The sequence below is a fragment of the Lepidochelys kempii genome, chromosome 1, assembly GCF_965140265.1.
Source record: "Lepidochelys kempii isolate rLepKem1 chromosome 1, rLepKem1.hap2, whole genome shotgun sequence".
NCBI classification, from domain to species: domain Eukaryota; kingdom Metazoa; phylum Chordata; order Testudines; family Cheloniidae; genus Lepidochelys; species Lepidochelys kempii.
Window position 1 is genome coordinate 278,839,212 of NC_133256.1, and position 14,531 is coordinate 278,853,742.

Here is a 14,531-nt window from a genome sequence, read left to right on the forward strand (position 1 = left end):
AGGTCATTTATGAAGATACTGAATAAAACCGGCCCCAGGACCGACCCTTGGGGCACTCCACTTGATACCGGCTGCCAACTAGACATGGAGCCATTGATCACTACCCGTTGAGCCCGACAATCTAGCCAGCTTTCTACCCACCTTATAGTGCATTCATCCAGCCCATACTTCCTTAACTTGCTGACAAGAATACTATGGGAGACCGTGTCAAAAGCTTTGCTAAAGTCAAGAAACAATACATCCACTGCTTTCCCTTCATCCACAGAACCAGTAATCTCATCATAAAAGGCGATTAGATTAGTCAGGCATGACCTTCCCTTGGTGAATCCATGCTGGCTGTTCCTGATCACTTTCCTCTCATGCAAGTGCTTCAGGATTGATTCTTTGAGGACCTGCTCCATGATTTTTCCAGGGACTGAGGTGAGGCTGACTGGCCTGTAGTTCCCAGGATCTTCCTTCTTCCCCTTTTTAAAGATTGGCACTACATTAGCCTTTTTCCAGTCATCCGGGACTTCCCCGGTTCGCCACGAGTTTTCAAAGATAATGGCCAGTGGCTCTGCAATCACAGCCGCCAATTCCTTCAGCACTCTCGGATGCAACTCGTCCGGCCCCATGGACTTGTGCACGTCCAGCTTTTCTAAATAGTCCCTAACCGCCTCTATCTCCACAGAGGGCTGGCCATCTCTTCCGCATTTTGTGATGCCCAGCGCAGCAGTCTGGGAGCTGACCTTGTTAGTGAAAACAGAGGCAAAAAAAGCATTGAGTACATTAGCTTTTTCCACATCCTCTGTCACTAGGTTGCCTCCCTCATTCAGTAAGGGGCCCACACATTCCTTGGCTTTCTTCTTGTTGCCAACATACCTGAAGAAACCCTTCTTGTTACTCTTGACATCTCTGGCTAGCTGCAGCTCCAGGTGCGATTTGGCCCTCCTGATAACATTCCTACATGCCCGAGCAATATTTTTATACTCTTCCCTGGTCATATGTCCAACCTTCCACTTCTTGTAAGCTTCTTTTTTATGTTTAAGATCCGCTAGGATTTCACCATTAAGCCAAGTTGGTCGCCTGCCATATTTACTATTCTTTCGACTCATCGGGATGGTTTGTCCCTGTAACCTCAACAGGGATTCCTTGAAATACAGCCAGCTCTCCTGGACTCCTTTCCCCTTCAAGTTAGTCCCCCAGGGGATCCTGGCCATCCGTTTCCTGAGGGAGTCGAAGTCTGCTTTCCTGAAGTCCAGGGTCCGTATCCTGCTGCTTACCTTTGTTCCCTGCGTCAGGATCCTGAACTCAACCAACTCATGGTCACTGCCTCCCAGATTCCCATCCACTTTTGCTTCCCCCACTAATTCTACCCGGTTTGTGAGCAGCAGGTCAAGAAAAGCACCCCCCCTAGTTGGCTCCTCTAGCACTTGCGCCAGGAAATTGTCCCCTACGCTTTCCAAAAACTTCCTGGATTGTCTATGCACCGCTGTATTGCTCTCCCAGCAGATATCAGGAAAATTAAAGTCACCCATGAGAATCAGGGCATGCGATCTAGTAGCTTCCATGAGCTGCCGGAAGAAAGCCTCATCCACCTCATCCCCCTGGTCCGGTGGTCTATAGCAGACTCCCACCACTACATCACTCTTGTTGCACACACTTCTAAACTTAATCCAGAGACACTCAGGTTTTTCTGCAGTTTCGTACCGGAGCTCTGACTTCATGAAGTCTGAACTGTACTTAATTGACCTCTAGTTTCTAAGAGCTCTGGTAATAAATGCTACCCTTAAAAACTAATAATGAGTAACTTGGGTTTGCTATTTTCTTGGAATTGTTTTATTTGGCTTTGTTATTTTGCTTTTGTTGTTCACCTGCTTACTGCAGTTAACTCACTGGTACAGATAACTATGCCCATTATTATCTGTCAATATCATCTTAGAAAAATACAATTCTCAACTCAGAAGACTTAAGTAGAATAAACTAAAGATACTAACAACTGCAGTAAATGATTACTTTGCTAAACCTTTAAAGTTATTTGCTAAAATGGGGAAATATGTCTGGGGAAATAACTACACTATGATTAAACTAAATTCAAATGGTTTGTATCTGAAAGGTGACCGGCAAGAGTCAGTGTCTACTGGGCGGTATGATCTAACCAAAGTTTTACACACCTCAGTTAATGCTGCTTGCTGTTTTGCATAACACCATTGTATGCAGATATAAATGTACACTTTGCAGTAATCTGTTGCTTTTGCCTTTCACTCTTTGAAAAATTGGAATGTAAAATATTCAATATGGCAACTGCTTTTAAATAAGACCCACTGCATTGTCTTACACAAGGAAAGGAATCATGATATCAAGTCTGTTGCCTGCATTGTTAATCTAGAATATATTATGGGAATGAACTTTAAAAAAAAAAGTGTCTTAGGAAGATTCTGAGAGGAGACAAACATTTCAGCTATATTTGCTTGTCTATGAAAGCCTATGCTTTTGTGTTTTTTGTTTCTTTTAATATACTTGTTTGTTTCTGATCATTTTCTGCATTTCTTGTATGTTGAACGATCACAGAAGTCTACCTTAGGGAATAAATCTGAACAAAGGCATACTTATACCCTGTCCAAATTAATGTACAGGAAGAGATGGGATGTATTTTGAAAAATTTAATGAATATCTTATTCTCTCTTCCGTCTAAATTTTTAAATTGTAATGTGAAAAAATTTTCTACACATCACTGGCATCACAAGTCTCCTGTACACTCTGTGCTTCAAGTTGTTTGGTCTTTGAAACTTGACATGTATCACTATTTTCACCATATTTACAAGAAGTATTAAAAATGCAATTTGCATTGCTTACCATTAACTCCACTCCTTTGATCTAGGAACGAAGAGCTCTAGAAAGACGGATATCTGAAATGGAAGAGGAACTCAAAGTAAGTGCGTCACACCATTTGTGACTAATTCTGTTTTAAAAAGAAAAAAAAAAAAAGTGTTGGTGATTCACATTATTTATAAGGTGGAAGTTTTCCAGCTGTTGGCAATCTCATTGGAGAATAGGCAAATTCATCATTTCCCCGATGCAACCACAACAGAATCTCTTGTGCAGTAATCTGCAATTCAGTTACTGCTCTGTTTCCAAAGGATATAATAGCAAAGGGTGATTATTTTTTTTTAATTTATTTTTTTAAGAAGGTGGCTGAAATTTACAAGTTTAGGTGGGAGAAAAGTCAAAGGTTTCTAGGGTAGACATTTTTTAACTGAAACCAAGGGGAAAAGTGAATCACTTTTCGAGGCTGAGATGGTATTGTATGGTTTTCATTCACTCTTACAGTAGTGCAAAACAGAGGATTGGCCTGTGAAATTTTTTTTTAAAAATAAGACTTTAACCTTGTAGTTCTAGAGTTAATCTCTGTGATTGGTTTTCTTTTCTTAAGTTGTGATATGATTTGAGCTAAATAAGGTTAATCCAGGGAGTTGACCATATATACATTTTTCATTATATCCATGGACAAAACTCCAGAAGTGAGCCAACCAAACTGCTGATAAAATTAAATCATACCAAGGAAGCAGTTGGAATGTGGTGAACTAGAAAACGTCTTTGGACGCTATAATTTTAGAGGGACCCCCCCAGTCTATTAACAGCCAGTATTCGTTATTCTGTTGCTAAAGGGTTTCTTCTAAAACACATTTTTGAGCTCTCCCTGCTGCTCTGCAACAGCACTCTCCAGAAACGTTTTTTTTAAATGCATACATGGAGTTCTTGCTGACATAATGGATGATGACAAGCAGAGAAGTATACAAAAGACAACCATGTTGTTTTATCTGCATTAGATTCAGAGCCGAGTACGTGTGCCTTAATGGAGGACAAAATAATATTTGGGACAGAAAGCAAACTACAGCAAGGGAAAAATTTTCATTCTTCTAATGATGGGGAATTGCAGAATAGAGAATATCATGTTGTGTTATACTTGTAGGTTATCCTTAAGGATGGCTAGAGGGATAAGAGAAATAGAGAATACAAATATATTACCAGTTTTGCAAAGTTGTTGGGGTTTTTTTTTGCAGCTACACATTAATGTTTTTAATTGTAAGATTAACTCTCATCCTATTTGTTTGCTGTATTGTCACATAAAAGTATATGTTAAGCACATGATTATTTGCAGATTGCTGAATGGGAAATTTAGTCCATGTAATTAGAATTTTAAGTAAAGAATTCCAGAAATAACTCTTTGTTAATGCATCCTGAATTGTTCTGGAAAGCTGTGACTAATCACTGGCTGTTCTTAGATTACATTTCAAGAATGTGCCACTTTTTGATCCTTTCCTTTCACAGTTAGTTATCTACTTTTAACGTGACTGTCTCTTTTGATTTGTTCTCTTTCAGTTCTCCTTGTCATACTATACTTGCTTTTCTCTTGTTTTCACTCCTGTTTTTTATGATTCCTGCAGATTCAATCTTTGAGACATTTAAATGAGCGACTGCTGGCTGAGAATAGGGCCTTGACCAGAGTGGTTACAAAGCTCTCAGGGTCCTGTAGGCAACTACGTTCTGTGGACTTGTAATTTCTTCTTTCTTCTTTTTTTCTCCTTTGAGTAGCCTGGCAGGTGTTGAATTTTAGCTAGTGCTTTGGCAGCACTTTTCTATTAATGCTTGTGTGTCTGAAGATTTACTTATTGCTTGATTACAGAAGTATGGCTTATGCATGATGTCCAGTGTCCCAGCTCCTGTTCCTTATTACAGACACATTGGTAGGGTTTGGTATTATCCTTACTAGCATAATATCTTATCAGTTTGCATTCAAAGATGAATCAGAGGACAGTTCAAGAAATAGGTATTTCTTGTCTTGTACAAGACTTTTGATTGTAGTTTATTTATACTTTATGTAAAGATGTGGTGCCCCAAAAGGCATGGTTGTTCACGCAGGACTTGAACTAGCATTAGGTTTCCTTTGTTTTGATCTTTATACAAAATGCAGAGTTTGACAATTGACCTCAAAATTTCCAACATATTAAAATTAACAGTAGAGATCTTCCTCTCTCTGCAGTTAACTTTTTATAAGATTGACCCAAATCAAAATTGCCCTAGTGAATATCTGAGTAATGATTTCAGGATTGTGGACTTGATTATTTGCATCAGCTATTCTAGTTTTTACATTCCAATATGTAGAGTTTTGGTATGCAAAAAAGTAATCTTTTCTTCAAAAATGTATTTGAATTTCAAGCCTTATGTATTTGTTCAAATACTTTGTTTAGTTCAGGTATGGCTCGGTTGTGCTAATACTCTTTTTATCAAACTAGGTTTAAAATAAGCTTGAAAATCTGTAACTGTAAACCAAAGGAAATCTGATTGTTGATTTGAAGATTACAGGTGTTATACCTGTGTGAAATCCAGTTACAGGGGACATCTGTGAAAAATCCATTTGGTGGCTACCTTTTGAGAAAACAAAATTTGACCCATTCCCCTGCTTCTTATCCACATGCCAAATCTTTCAGCCCACTAACCCTTTGTCCTTCATAGAAAAACTATGCATGGCTGAAGCTCTGAGCCCTGTGGATCTGGGCCAGATGAAAATATATTTAAAAATAGAATTTTTTTTATGGCTAATGGCCCTTCCACCTTCCTCATTTTTGCACGCACGCACCTTCTCTCTCTGTCCCAGAAGAGAGAGGAGGGACGTATGTGTGTTTTTTGGTTCTGCCTCAGGCCTCAGAATTTTCCATTGGGGGGTTGGGGTAGGAGGCTGCACATGCTCATGAGCACGGTCTGTTGCAACCTTTGTTTATGCAAAACTGTTAATCATTTATGGGTTTGGTTTTGTAAAAATCTGGGTTTGGCTACTAAAAGATGTGCTTAGTGACTACTGAATGACATTTTGCATCAACTAGACCTATGCAAAACTACCCACAATAGTATAACAAGATATAAATAGTGCATGTTATGGTCTTGCTTATTTAAGAGACCACAGAAAGATGCTCTTGTTTTTCAGGGAGAAGTAAACGAGAATTTAAGCTTTATATGTATAGTGAAGGGTTAACTAAAGGCTCAGCTATACTAGAGAATTTTGGAATTTACACCACCTGTTCAAGCACCTGAAATGCTAGTGAAGTGTTTTAGGGCAGATCCTCAGCTGGTGTAACTTGTCAGAGCTTCATTAGTTATACCAGCCGAGGATGTGCCCCCTTGTGTTGAAGTGGTACGTGGACATGTCGCCGGAATTTCTAAATCCAGTAAGATTGCACTAGCCCCAAGAAAATGTTGAGTTGTTCTGCTTTTGCTGGTTCACGTTAAACCATTTTAGCATTCATATACACAAGGAGCACAGAGTTGCAGCTAATCTATTTCAGATTGTCCTCCCAGATCAATCCCATAATACTCATATCTATTACTGCCGTAATACAGAACACTGGTGCTGTCACCTCTCCCATTCAGTATTTGGCTGATATATTCTCTACCCATTACTCCTTCCTGTCTTGGGTAGTAATGCACGAATAGCTTCATCAGAATAAAAACTATTAAGGACAGTTTTTGCCAACTATGTAACTGCATAATAAATAGATTGTATTTAGACAAAGCCCTGTGTTTGAATAGTGTTTTTTCATCTGGATGGAAATTCACTAAGGGGGAAAAAAGCTAAAGCTCGTGTGTGCTCACATACATTAATGCTGGTAATAACTGTAGCTCCCTCATTAAGGAGTGAGTTGGCACAGGACTGTGGAGCTGGAGCCCCATCTCCCACACACCAGAGATTTGTACAGAAAATAAAAAAATAACCATTTGTGAAAACAGACCAAGCTCCATACGCACACCAGTAACTCTCAGCTCTCTACGGTACTTATCTCCTTCAGGTGCACTGGTGCCTTCTGGTCAGCCTGCCATACCACACTCCCCCAAATTTGCCTTGAGGACTGACTAGTACATTTGGGGACATGGAGGAATTGACTAAGCCTCATGGATAGGTCAGAGAGACGTTCTTACTCCACACCTGAGCTTGCATTTTTCTGCTTTCTAGATCCTAAAGAGAAAACTATTTAGTTTCAAAATAAGAAGCAGCGAAACCATGTAAAACAAAATTTTCTTTTTACAAATATACGAAGAATAAAACCAAGTGTCTTACTTCCTCAAGCACAGACACTGAGGTTCCATAGGATTCTGGGCCTAGAAGCCCAGAGCAAACTGAGCAGCAGAAAAGGTAGGAGCGTGGTAGTCCTTGGCCATTTCATCTATATTTCACTGTACACTGGTCCCCAGATAGGACAGAAACCCTGGAACAAACCATGTTACAGTGGTACAGAGATATGTCCATACACATAATACATACACCACAGTATACTAGAGATAATATTGCATTAAAAAAAGACACATTAAGAGTTAACGTTGCAAAGTCAAGTGCTCAAAAGTCCTAAGGCTCCTGCCTCATTCCATGAAAGTTTTTTAAATATTTCCTTTTATCTTCTCCTTTGTTCAGTGTTCAGCCCCAGCCCTGATTTAACACATACCATTCAAACCCTGATCTGAAGATAGAATTATTAACATCCTCATGGGTGTTTCTGGGGTTCTCTGACCATAGCATGAGAGTGCTTCACAAACATTAATCATACCCCTGTGAGATGAGGGGTTTTCATCCCCATTTTACAGCTGGGGAACTGAAGCTCAGAGAGATTAAGGCCAAAATAGTAAAGTGCCTGCTAATTTTGGGTGCTCAAGTGGAGACACATGGGGCTTGATTTTTCAAAGCCCAGAGCATTTTATAGTTGTGTTTATGATAGAAGCTCAGCTCCCATTGACTTCAGTTGCAGCTGAGAGTGCTGAGTACTTCTGCACATCAGACCCCAGGGTCAAAAATGCGGACACCCAGAAAATGATGAACACACAATTAGTGGCCAGCTGTGAAAAGTCTGGTTTTAAAGTGTGCATAGCCTCACACAGGAACACTGGCAGAGGCAAGGATAGACTGTAGTTGGCATTCAAGTTCCTTAATCATGATGAAACCATCTTTCCTCTTCCTGCAACGTCCTACTGCACACACCAAGCACCTTCACATTTCTGCAAATGAGGCAGGGATCCTATGGATACTGTAACTCATTACACAACCGTGATTCATTCCCTGGACAGGCTTATCCTGTGCACTGGAGAGGCAGGGGTATTATGGGGGCGGGGAAATGTGATCATTCTGTGCAGATTGTAATACATACGCATTGGGGGAGAGGGGAGAATTACACTGTGTGGGCAGCCTAACTTTTGAATGCTTGATTTTGCAGGCTTAATGTTCTTTTAACATATGGGGTGGTTGTGTGCACAACTTGCTAACTTTTTTTAAACAAAAAAATCATGTCGGAACTGTATTGATTGGGTCATCAGCAGGGTTTGGACATTTAGGTCCAAAGCACAGAGCTCTGATGCTTGAGGTAGCTGTTAGCAGAAATAGGCTGTTATCTTCTATGTCGGGTGAGGACACGCAGTTTGCCAAGAGTCTTCACAGATATTTTCTGACCACAGGTGAATGTGGAGACTGAGAACTCCTGGGATCAATTTCTAGTTTCTGTAGGGGAATGTTCTCTGTAGTGGTTATAGATCCTTGTGATCCTAGCGCATCCTTTCCCTCTGATCCTGTCCCCCTGTCATCCCAGCTCCTGCCCTGCTCCCTCTCTGTGCCTGTCCACCCTCCCTCCCTCATCCATTGGTTCCTAACCCCCTCTGTGCCTGTGCATCTCCCAGCCTTCCAGGTAACCTTTAATTCTGGCATTTTCTAACTTTTGAGTTTTTGACTTTGCAACCTTAATATTTTTTAATGTTGTTTTCCTGGGTGTATGTACACTCTGCTACTTGGAAAGCTGAGTGTGGAACCATGGGATGGGTGCTCCGAAGCATAGGTACGGCAGCGATTGAAGGTAGTGCTACAAGACATGCTGAAGCAGTCTTGCCCACTTGCTCAGGGTTCAGCTGATCGCCATATTTGGGGTCGGGAAGGAATTTTCCTCCAGGGCAGATTGGCAGAGGCCCTGGGGGGGTTTCGCCTTTCTCTGCAGCGTGGGGCACGGGTCACTTGCTGAAGGATTCTCTGCACCTTGAAATCTTTGCAGTCTTTAAATCACAATTTGAGGACTTCAGTAGCTCAGACATGGGTCAGGGGTTTGTTACCGGAGTGGGAGGGTGAGATTCTGTGGCTTGCGTTGTGCAGGAAGTCAGACTAGACGATCATAATGTCCCTTCTGACCTTAAATTCTATGATTTTATATTGCTCAGGCTGGGTATTATGGAAAGCTGGAACCAATGCAGGAACGAACAGTAATAGAAATGCTTAGCTTTAATATTAAATCTTGATGAAATAATGCAGACTGCTAGTGTAGATGGGCCTCTTGAATAGTAAGAATCGATAACCATCATATTGGTTGTGCACTTGGAAGTAATTAAAACCTTTATAACAATTCAATCAACATTTCTTTTGCACAAAAGCACCTTGAGCAGGTTGAGGCCATTTTTTCTGGCTTCTGAATTTTAGTGCATCCAGTGCTAGCAAAGGAGAACTTATATACCATAGCCTAATTGTTTCATGCCAGAAGGCCGAGTGCTCTAAACCAGTTTATTACTGAAGGAATTAAAACAACTTCTGTGACTAAAGGTTCTATTTCTGATGTCTGCCTTGTCTAGTTTTGTTGCCTTTGTTTTAGGTTATACCAGCAAAATAACCATTGTGCTTCCATTTTTTGATAGATGCTACCAGACTTGAAGGCAGACAACCAGAGGCTAAAAGATGAAAATGGGGCCTTGATCAGAGTTATAAGCAAACTTTCCAAATAAAAAGGTTTACTACAGCAGCAAAATGGTATTGCACAGATCTAGTAACTCCAGTGGACCATGGTGTGGCAGTCACTGGAAGCTTGGGAAGATACCTTGGAGACTGTCATTTTCAGATATCCTGCCAAATGCCCTCTTACCTGTGTTCTTTTTATCAGGATCATTGTTTCATGTTAAAGCGCAGCTGCTGAGAAGATAAAATGACTGAGAAATCTTGTTTACAGCTACAGCATATGAGGAAAGTGTTCAAGGCCAGATATGCCTCAGATATTTAACCAGTAAGCCTTAGTTGTACATAAACACTTTTGCATCAACGAAAGCTTTCAGCTCTCACAGAAGACAGTTACTCATGTTGTGCCACAGTTCATAGTTTTTCTATACTCGGTTTTTTCTTTACATCTAAGTTTGGATTTGTGTGTTTGCTTTTAATTATTCATGTACCAGTTTTTTCTTGTACAGTGTTTTCACAGCTTTATCATTTGCAGAGACCACACAACCCTTTAAAATACATCTTTGTGTTGCTAACTAGAGCTGTATTGTCCAACCACCTGGAACGTGTCTGGTGGAACGTTTGCTTTCACTGTTTGTGCAATATGCATTTATTTCCTATACAAGATGCTTTAAAGTCCGTTGAAACTAGAGTTATTTTACAAGTCCTGTTTTCTGCCTTTATTGGTCACTTTAATAAAAAAAAAAAAAGTTTGTAATGAAACATGTTAGATCCTGTAATCTTCACATTCATTTTAGCAGGTACTGAGTGATGCTGTATATATAAATGTGTACTGTTTTGATTTTCAGACCACCACGTGGCATGCTTGAATATACTTTCCTATTGCAAATGTCTGTTACTGCAAATTAGGCTACTCCAGAATAGTGTGTTTAACAAAGTTCATTAATTTTTATGGTAAAAAGAATTTACACATTGTACGGAGCCCTATTGTGACAAAAGGTTTGAACTATAAAATACTTTTATTACCTTGTTCCTCCCATTTTTTCAGTTGATAGTGTTCACCATAATAAAAGTTGCATAAATATAACTGCTTCACTACATTTCACACACCTGTATTTATCTGAGTGCTGTCCAAAACTGTTGTGCTAGCCAAAGTAACGTTACTAAATCATTTGAAAAACCTAACCCATTACACTCACCATGTTTATATGCACTGTTATTGCCATGTGAAAAGGCATCTGAGTTGATACCACCATCCTGTTCAGACCATTTTATACATTTCAGTGGCCTTTTTTTAAAAAAAAAAAGTACTTAAGTGAAGATTGCTTTTGTTAGAAACAAACAGCCTTTATATTTTCACTAAACTATACATGACATCTTATTGGCACATAGACTATTGCCTAATACCACTGAACAGTTCAGCCATTAAAATAAATTGTACATTGTAAAGCTTGTAGTAGCTATTGTATTATTGGTTATTGTATACTATATTAAATGTGAATTTGTACCCCTTCATTTAAAAAGGTCATTGTGTTCTACTGCCTACTTCTTGGGGAGGGGTTTTGGTTTTTTGGGGTGGGGAGGTTTTTTGTGTGGTTTTGTTTAGTTTTATTTTTGTTTTGTTTTGTTTGGTTTTTTTTGGTCAGGGGAACATGTTCTTTCAGTTGATTGGTTTTTTGAAGATGTGAGGTTATGCTCTTACTACCAAGCTCAGGATTCTTGATTTTAAAGGTACAAGGATAGTTTTTGAGATAGCTTGTTGTAATTGATCTGTATGAGAGATGGGTCTGAATATAGGGAACTACCATTGTCTTACGCTAACATAAAAGGCAGAGAATTGATCAGTTTGAATGGATTCAACATGTTCAGTTCTGTTATGAGACACTTAGGCATATTCTGGATTATATTTGGTAAAGTTTGGGTGCCTGTGAATGAGTAAATACGTGTTTCTAATATTTTAGTGTTTTATATTTAGGTTATTTATTCTTTATCTAAAAAACGAACAGCTACTGTGCTATATTGATTTTATTGGTAGTACTGAGCAGACCTTGTATCTGCATGAAACTAGTTGCAAAACCCACTCTTTTGGAAAAATTGTATTTTGACATATACAAATAAAATGAATAAAAGCTATTTTAAATGTGTGAAAGTTTTACTGAGAATATTTTAAATGATGTTATGAGTTTGGTATTTAAATTCTTCAGTGGGCATTTTTTCATTCATTGCTTTACTTGGATGCAAAGTTCAAGTGCTTTTCAAAGATTGTAATCTAATTGTGATTATTTGCACATCATTGTACATGCACATCTGTAAATGCACCAGTAAAAATGCCATATTTATGCAATCTGTAACAACTTGGACAAATGTTTATATATTTTACATAAACCTGTCTGTATGCAGAACTTAACTGAGAACCAGTTTTTTGTGCTATTACCACAGTAAAATACAACCCTGACTCTAATAGAGTAGGTGATGAATTTAATTGATTATTCTGTAGCACCAATTCATTTCTCCATAAATGTTTTCCTAACTAAACTTTGCTGTAGATAGACAAACCCCCAAAAGTGAACTTTAAACAAAACACCACACCCCAACCTGCAAATGACAGAACTTAAAACACAGTTCTGCTTTGGAGGTCTGCTTGCTCATTTGGCGCTACTGGAAAAGCACTTCATTGCTTGTTGTACCTGACTGACTAAACTTACTATAGATTTTGATGGTGCAGTGAATGACATGGAGGAGAAAGGAATTCAAAACAGTAACTCGTATTTTCAGTGGACCTGTTCCAGGGTAGGGAGAGAGCTGTGCCAGAGTTAATATTGAACATACATGGAAACAGCTGGTGCTTGAGATTTAGAGCAGCACAGGAATAGGATAGCACGTACAATCCACGGCACCAATTAATGTGGCCCGAACACCCAGCAAGGATGGAACCAGAGTTTTAGAAGGAGTGACCATGTATGAGGATTCAGACTAGATAAATAACAATTGGAGGGAGTTGAGAGGCCAGAAGGGAGATCTGTGCATGTAAGAGACTGGGTATCAGTTCCTTGGTTCAATCCCTGACTCTGGCTTTTGGCTAGAGAGCTAGAGGACTGAGAATTGGAACTCCTGGATTCTAGTTCCCCTCCCCAAACCACCCTTTGTGCTTTCCTCAATCCCCACCGCGCACACACCATGCAGCCTTCTGCCACTTCCTCCCTGTACCCAAAAAAGACAGGTTAGTTTTCAGTTAACCACCATTCATTTTCGCTTCTGTCTTTGTGCACCCTGCTCTTCTGTTTCCAGTTCTTTCACCTACATGAAATCAAAAAATCACCCATTCCTATCTCACTGAGCTTCTATTGACATTGTCTGCGCTGGCATACTTCCATGCAAAACTCTGCTTTGTGCTCCAGATTGTAAAGCCAGATCTGTTCTATCCACGTTACAGACCTACTGGGTCTTCATATTACCTATCCCACCTCATTGTGCAGCAGCTGTTTTTTAAAGAAAAGGGACTAAAGCAAAACAAATGTACTCTTATTTGGAGACAAGGGGTAAGCATTTGTGTTTTCAGTTTATAAACTGGAAAAGTATTTGGGTCAAATCACCACTTTAAACATGGGGAGGAAGGGGGTCAATTGACCCCTGCATTCATATGTCTGTGGACAGAGGATACCGAGCTTCGGGTATGTCTACTTTCAAGCTGGAGGTGTAAATTCTAGCTTGAGACATACTGTGCTGTGCTCCCTCTGGTTGAGATAGTGTGCTAAGAGTGTAGCTGCAGGAGGGAGGTATGCCCTGCATATGATCCTGTCTGAGACCCACAGGTATGTACTTGGTGGGAAGCCCTTGCTCTGCCCCAGCTACTCTCCACCTTTAGCACGCTAGCTCAATCTGGGCGAGCAAGGGTGTCTCTCCTCAAGCAGGAATTCCAAATGTAGATCCACTGATCCCACATCTCCCTTTGGGTGTAAGGAAGGGGAGTGCTAACTGCATGGGATCCTCCTTTTTACCTTGCTCCTACAGAAGTCTTCCACATGTCTACTACAGGAATCTGGCTCTACCAAATGGGAGAGCTGCTGTCCCTATCCCTCATAGCTTTGATCAGGAGGCTTTCATTCAATAGAGGGGACACTACTTAATTTCCAACAGGGTGAGCATAATCATACATATGAAATCTCCACAGTGTTGAGAGGAATGAAATGGCAGGGAGCAGCTGTCACACCACCTTAGAAGTTGAGAATCTCTGTAGAGAGGCTTCTGCAAGTGTCCTCAGATCTGTTAGGCCAGTATGCTGAACCCCTATGCCTGTTCTGTATAGGGAGAGGCAGCAAACCCATCTGTCAGAACAAGAACCAGTTCAAACATGGAATTCCCTGCCCCATATTTTGTGTCCCTGGCCTATAAGGTTAGTAATGACATACATTTTATCTTGTTGATTTTTTTTCATATTTGGCTGACACTTTGCTCTGAGGAAGGATGTGGTTGTTCACTTCTGTTTGAAAAGGGAGGGCCACTTTAAAAGGTACCTACATTTTTACTAGATTGAATAATTTCCCTCTCTTTCAGTTGGAGCTTCCGTGTACTTGACTTCATGATGCAGCATGAAGATCGTAAACTTTGTTCTTTTATTACCCATTTATCCACTTGTCAAACTGGAAGTTGTGCAACAATTTTAATTTCTTTGAAGTTAAGCTTATACAAGTAGGAAAAGCAGCTTTTCTGTTGCACCAAACCATAAAGATGCAATTCACTGTTGGACCAGATGTAAGTACCCAGCCAATACAAAATTGTGTGTGTGTGTATTATGGAATGTTGTATA

The 14,531-nt window shown here is 39.9% G+C and overlaps 1 protein-coding gene across 7 annotated transcripts in view; it reads left to right on the forward strand.

Moving 5' to 3' along the window:
- The window catches only part of PPP1R12A (protein phosphatase 1 regulatory subunit 12A), a 221,793-nt gene extending 208,579 nt beyond the window's left edge, over positions 1-13,214 (forward strand). For 5 of the 7 annotated variants that reach the window (XM_073327672.1, XM_073327674.1, XM_073327676.1 and 2 more), the window contains 2 exons: positions 2,861-2,911; positions 9,691-13,213. In XM_073327672.1, coding sequence (XP_073183773.1) covers positions 2,861-2,911; positions 9,691-9,777 — 138 coding nt within the window. In that variant the 3' untranslated portion in view covers positions 9,778-13,213. Of the gene's footprint in view, positions 1-2,860; positions 2,912-9,690 lie in introns of all 7 variants that reach the window. The other 2 variants (XM_073327673.1, XM_073327679.1) reach the window with 1 other exon arrangement.
- Positions 13,215-14,531: the final 1,317 nt, after the last annotated feature.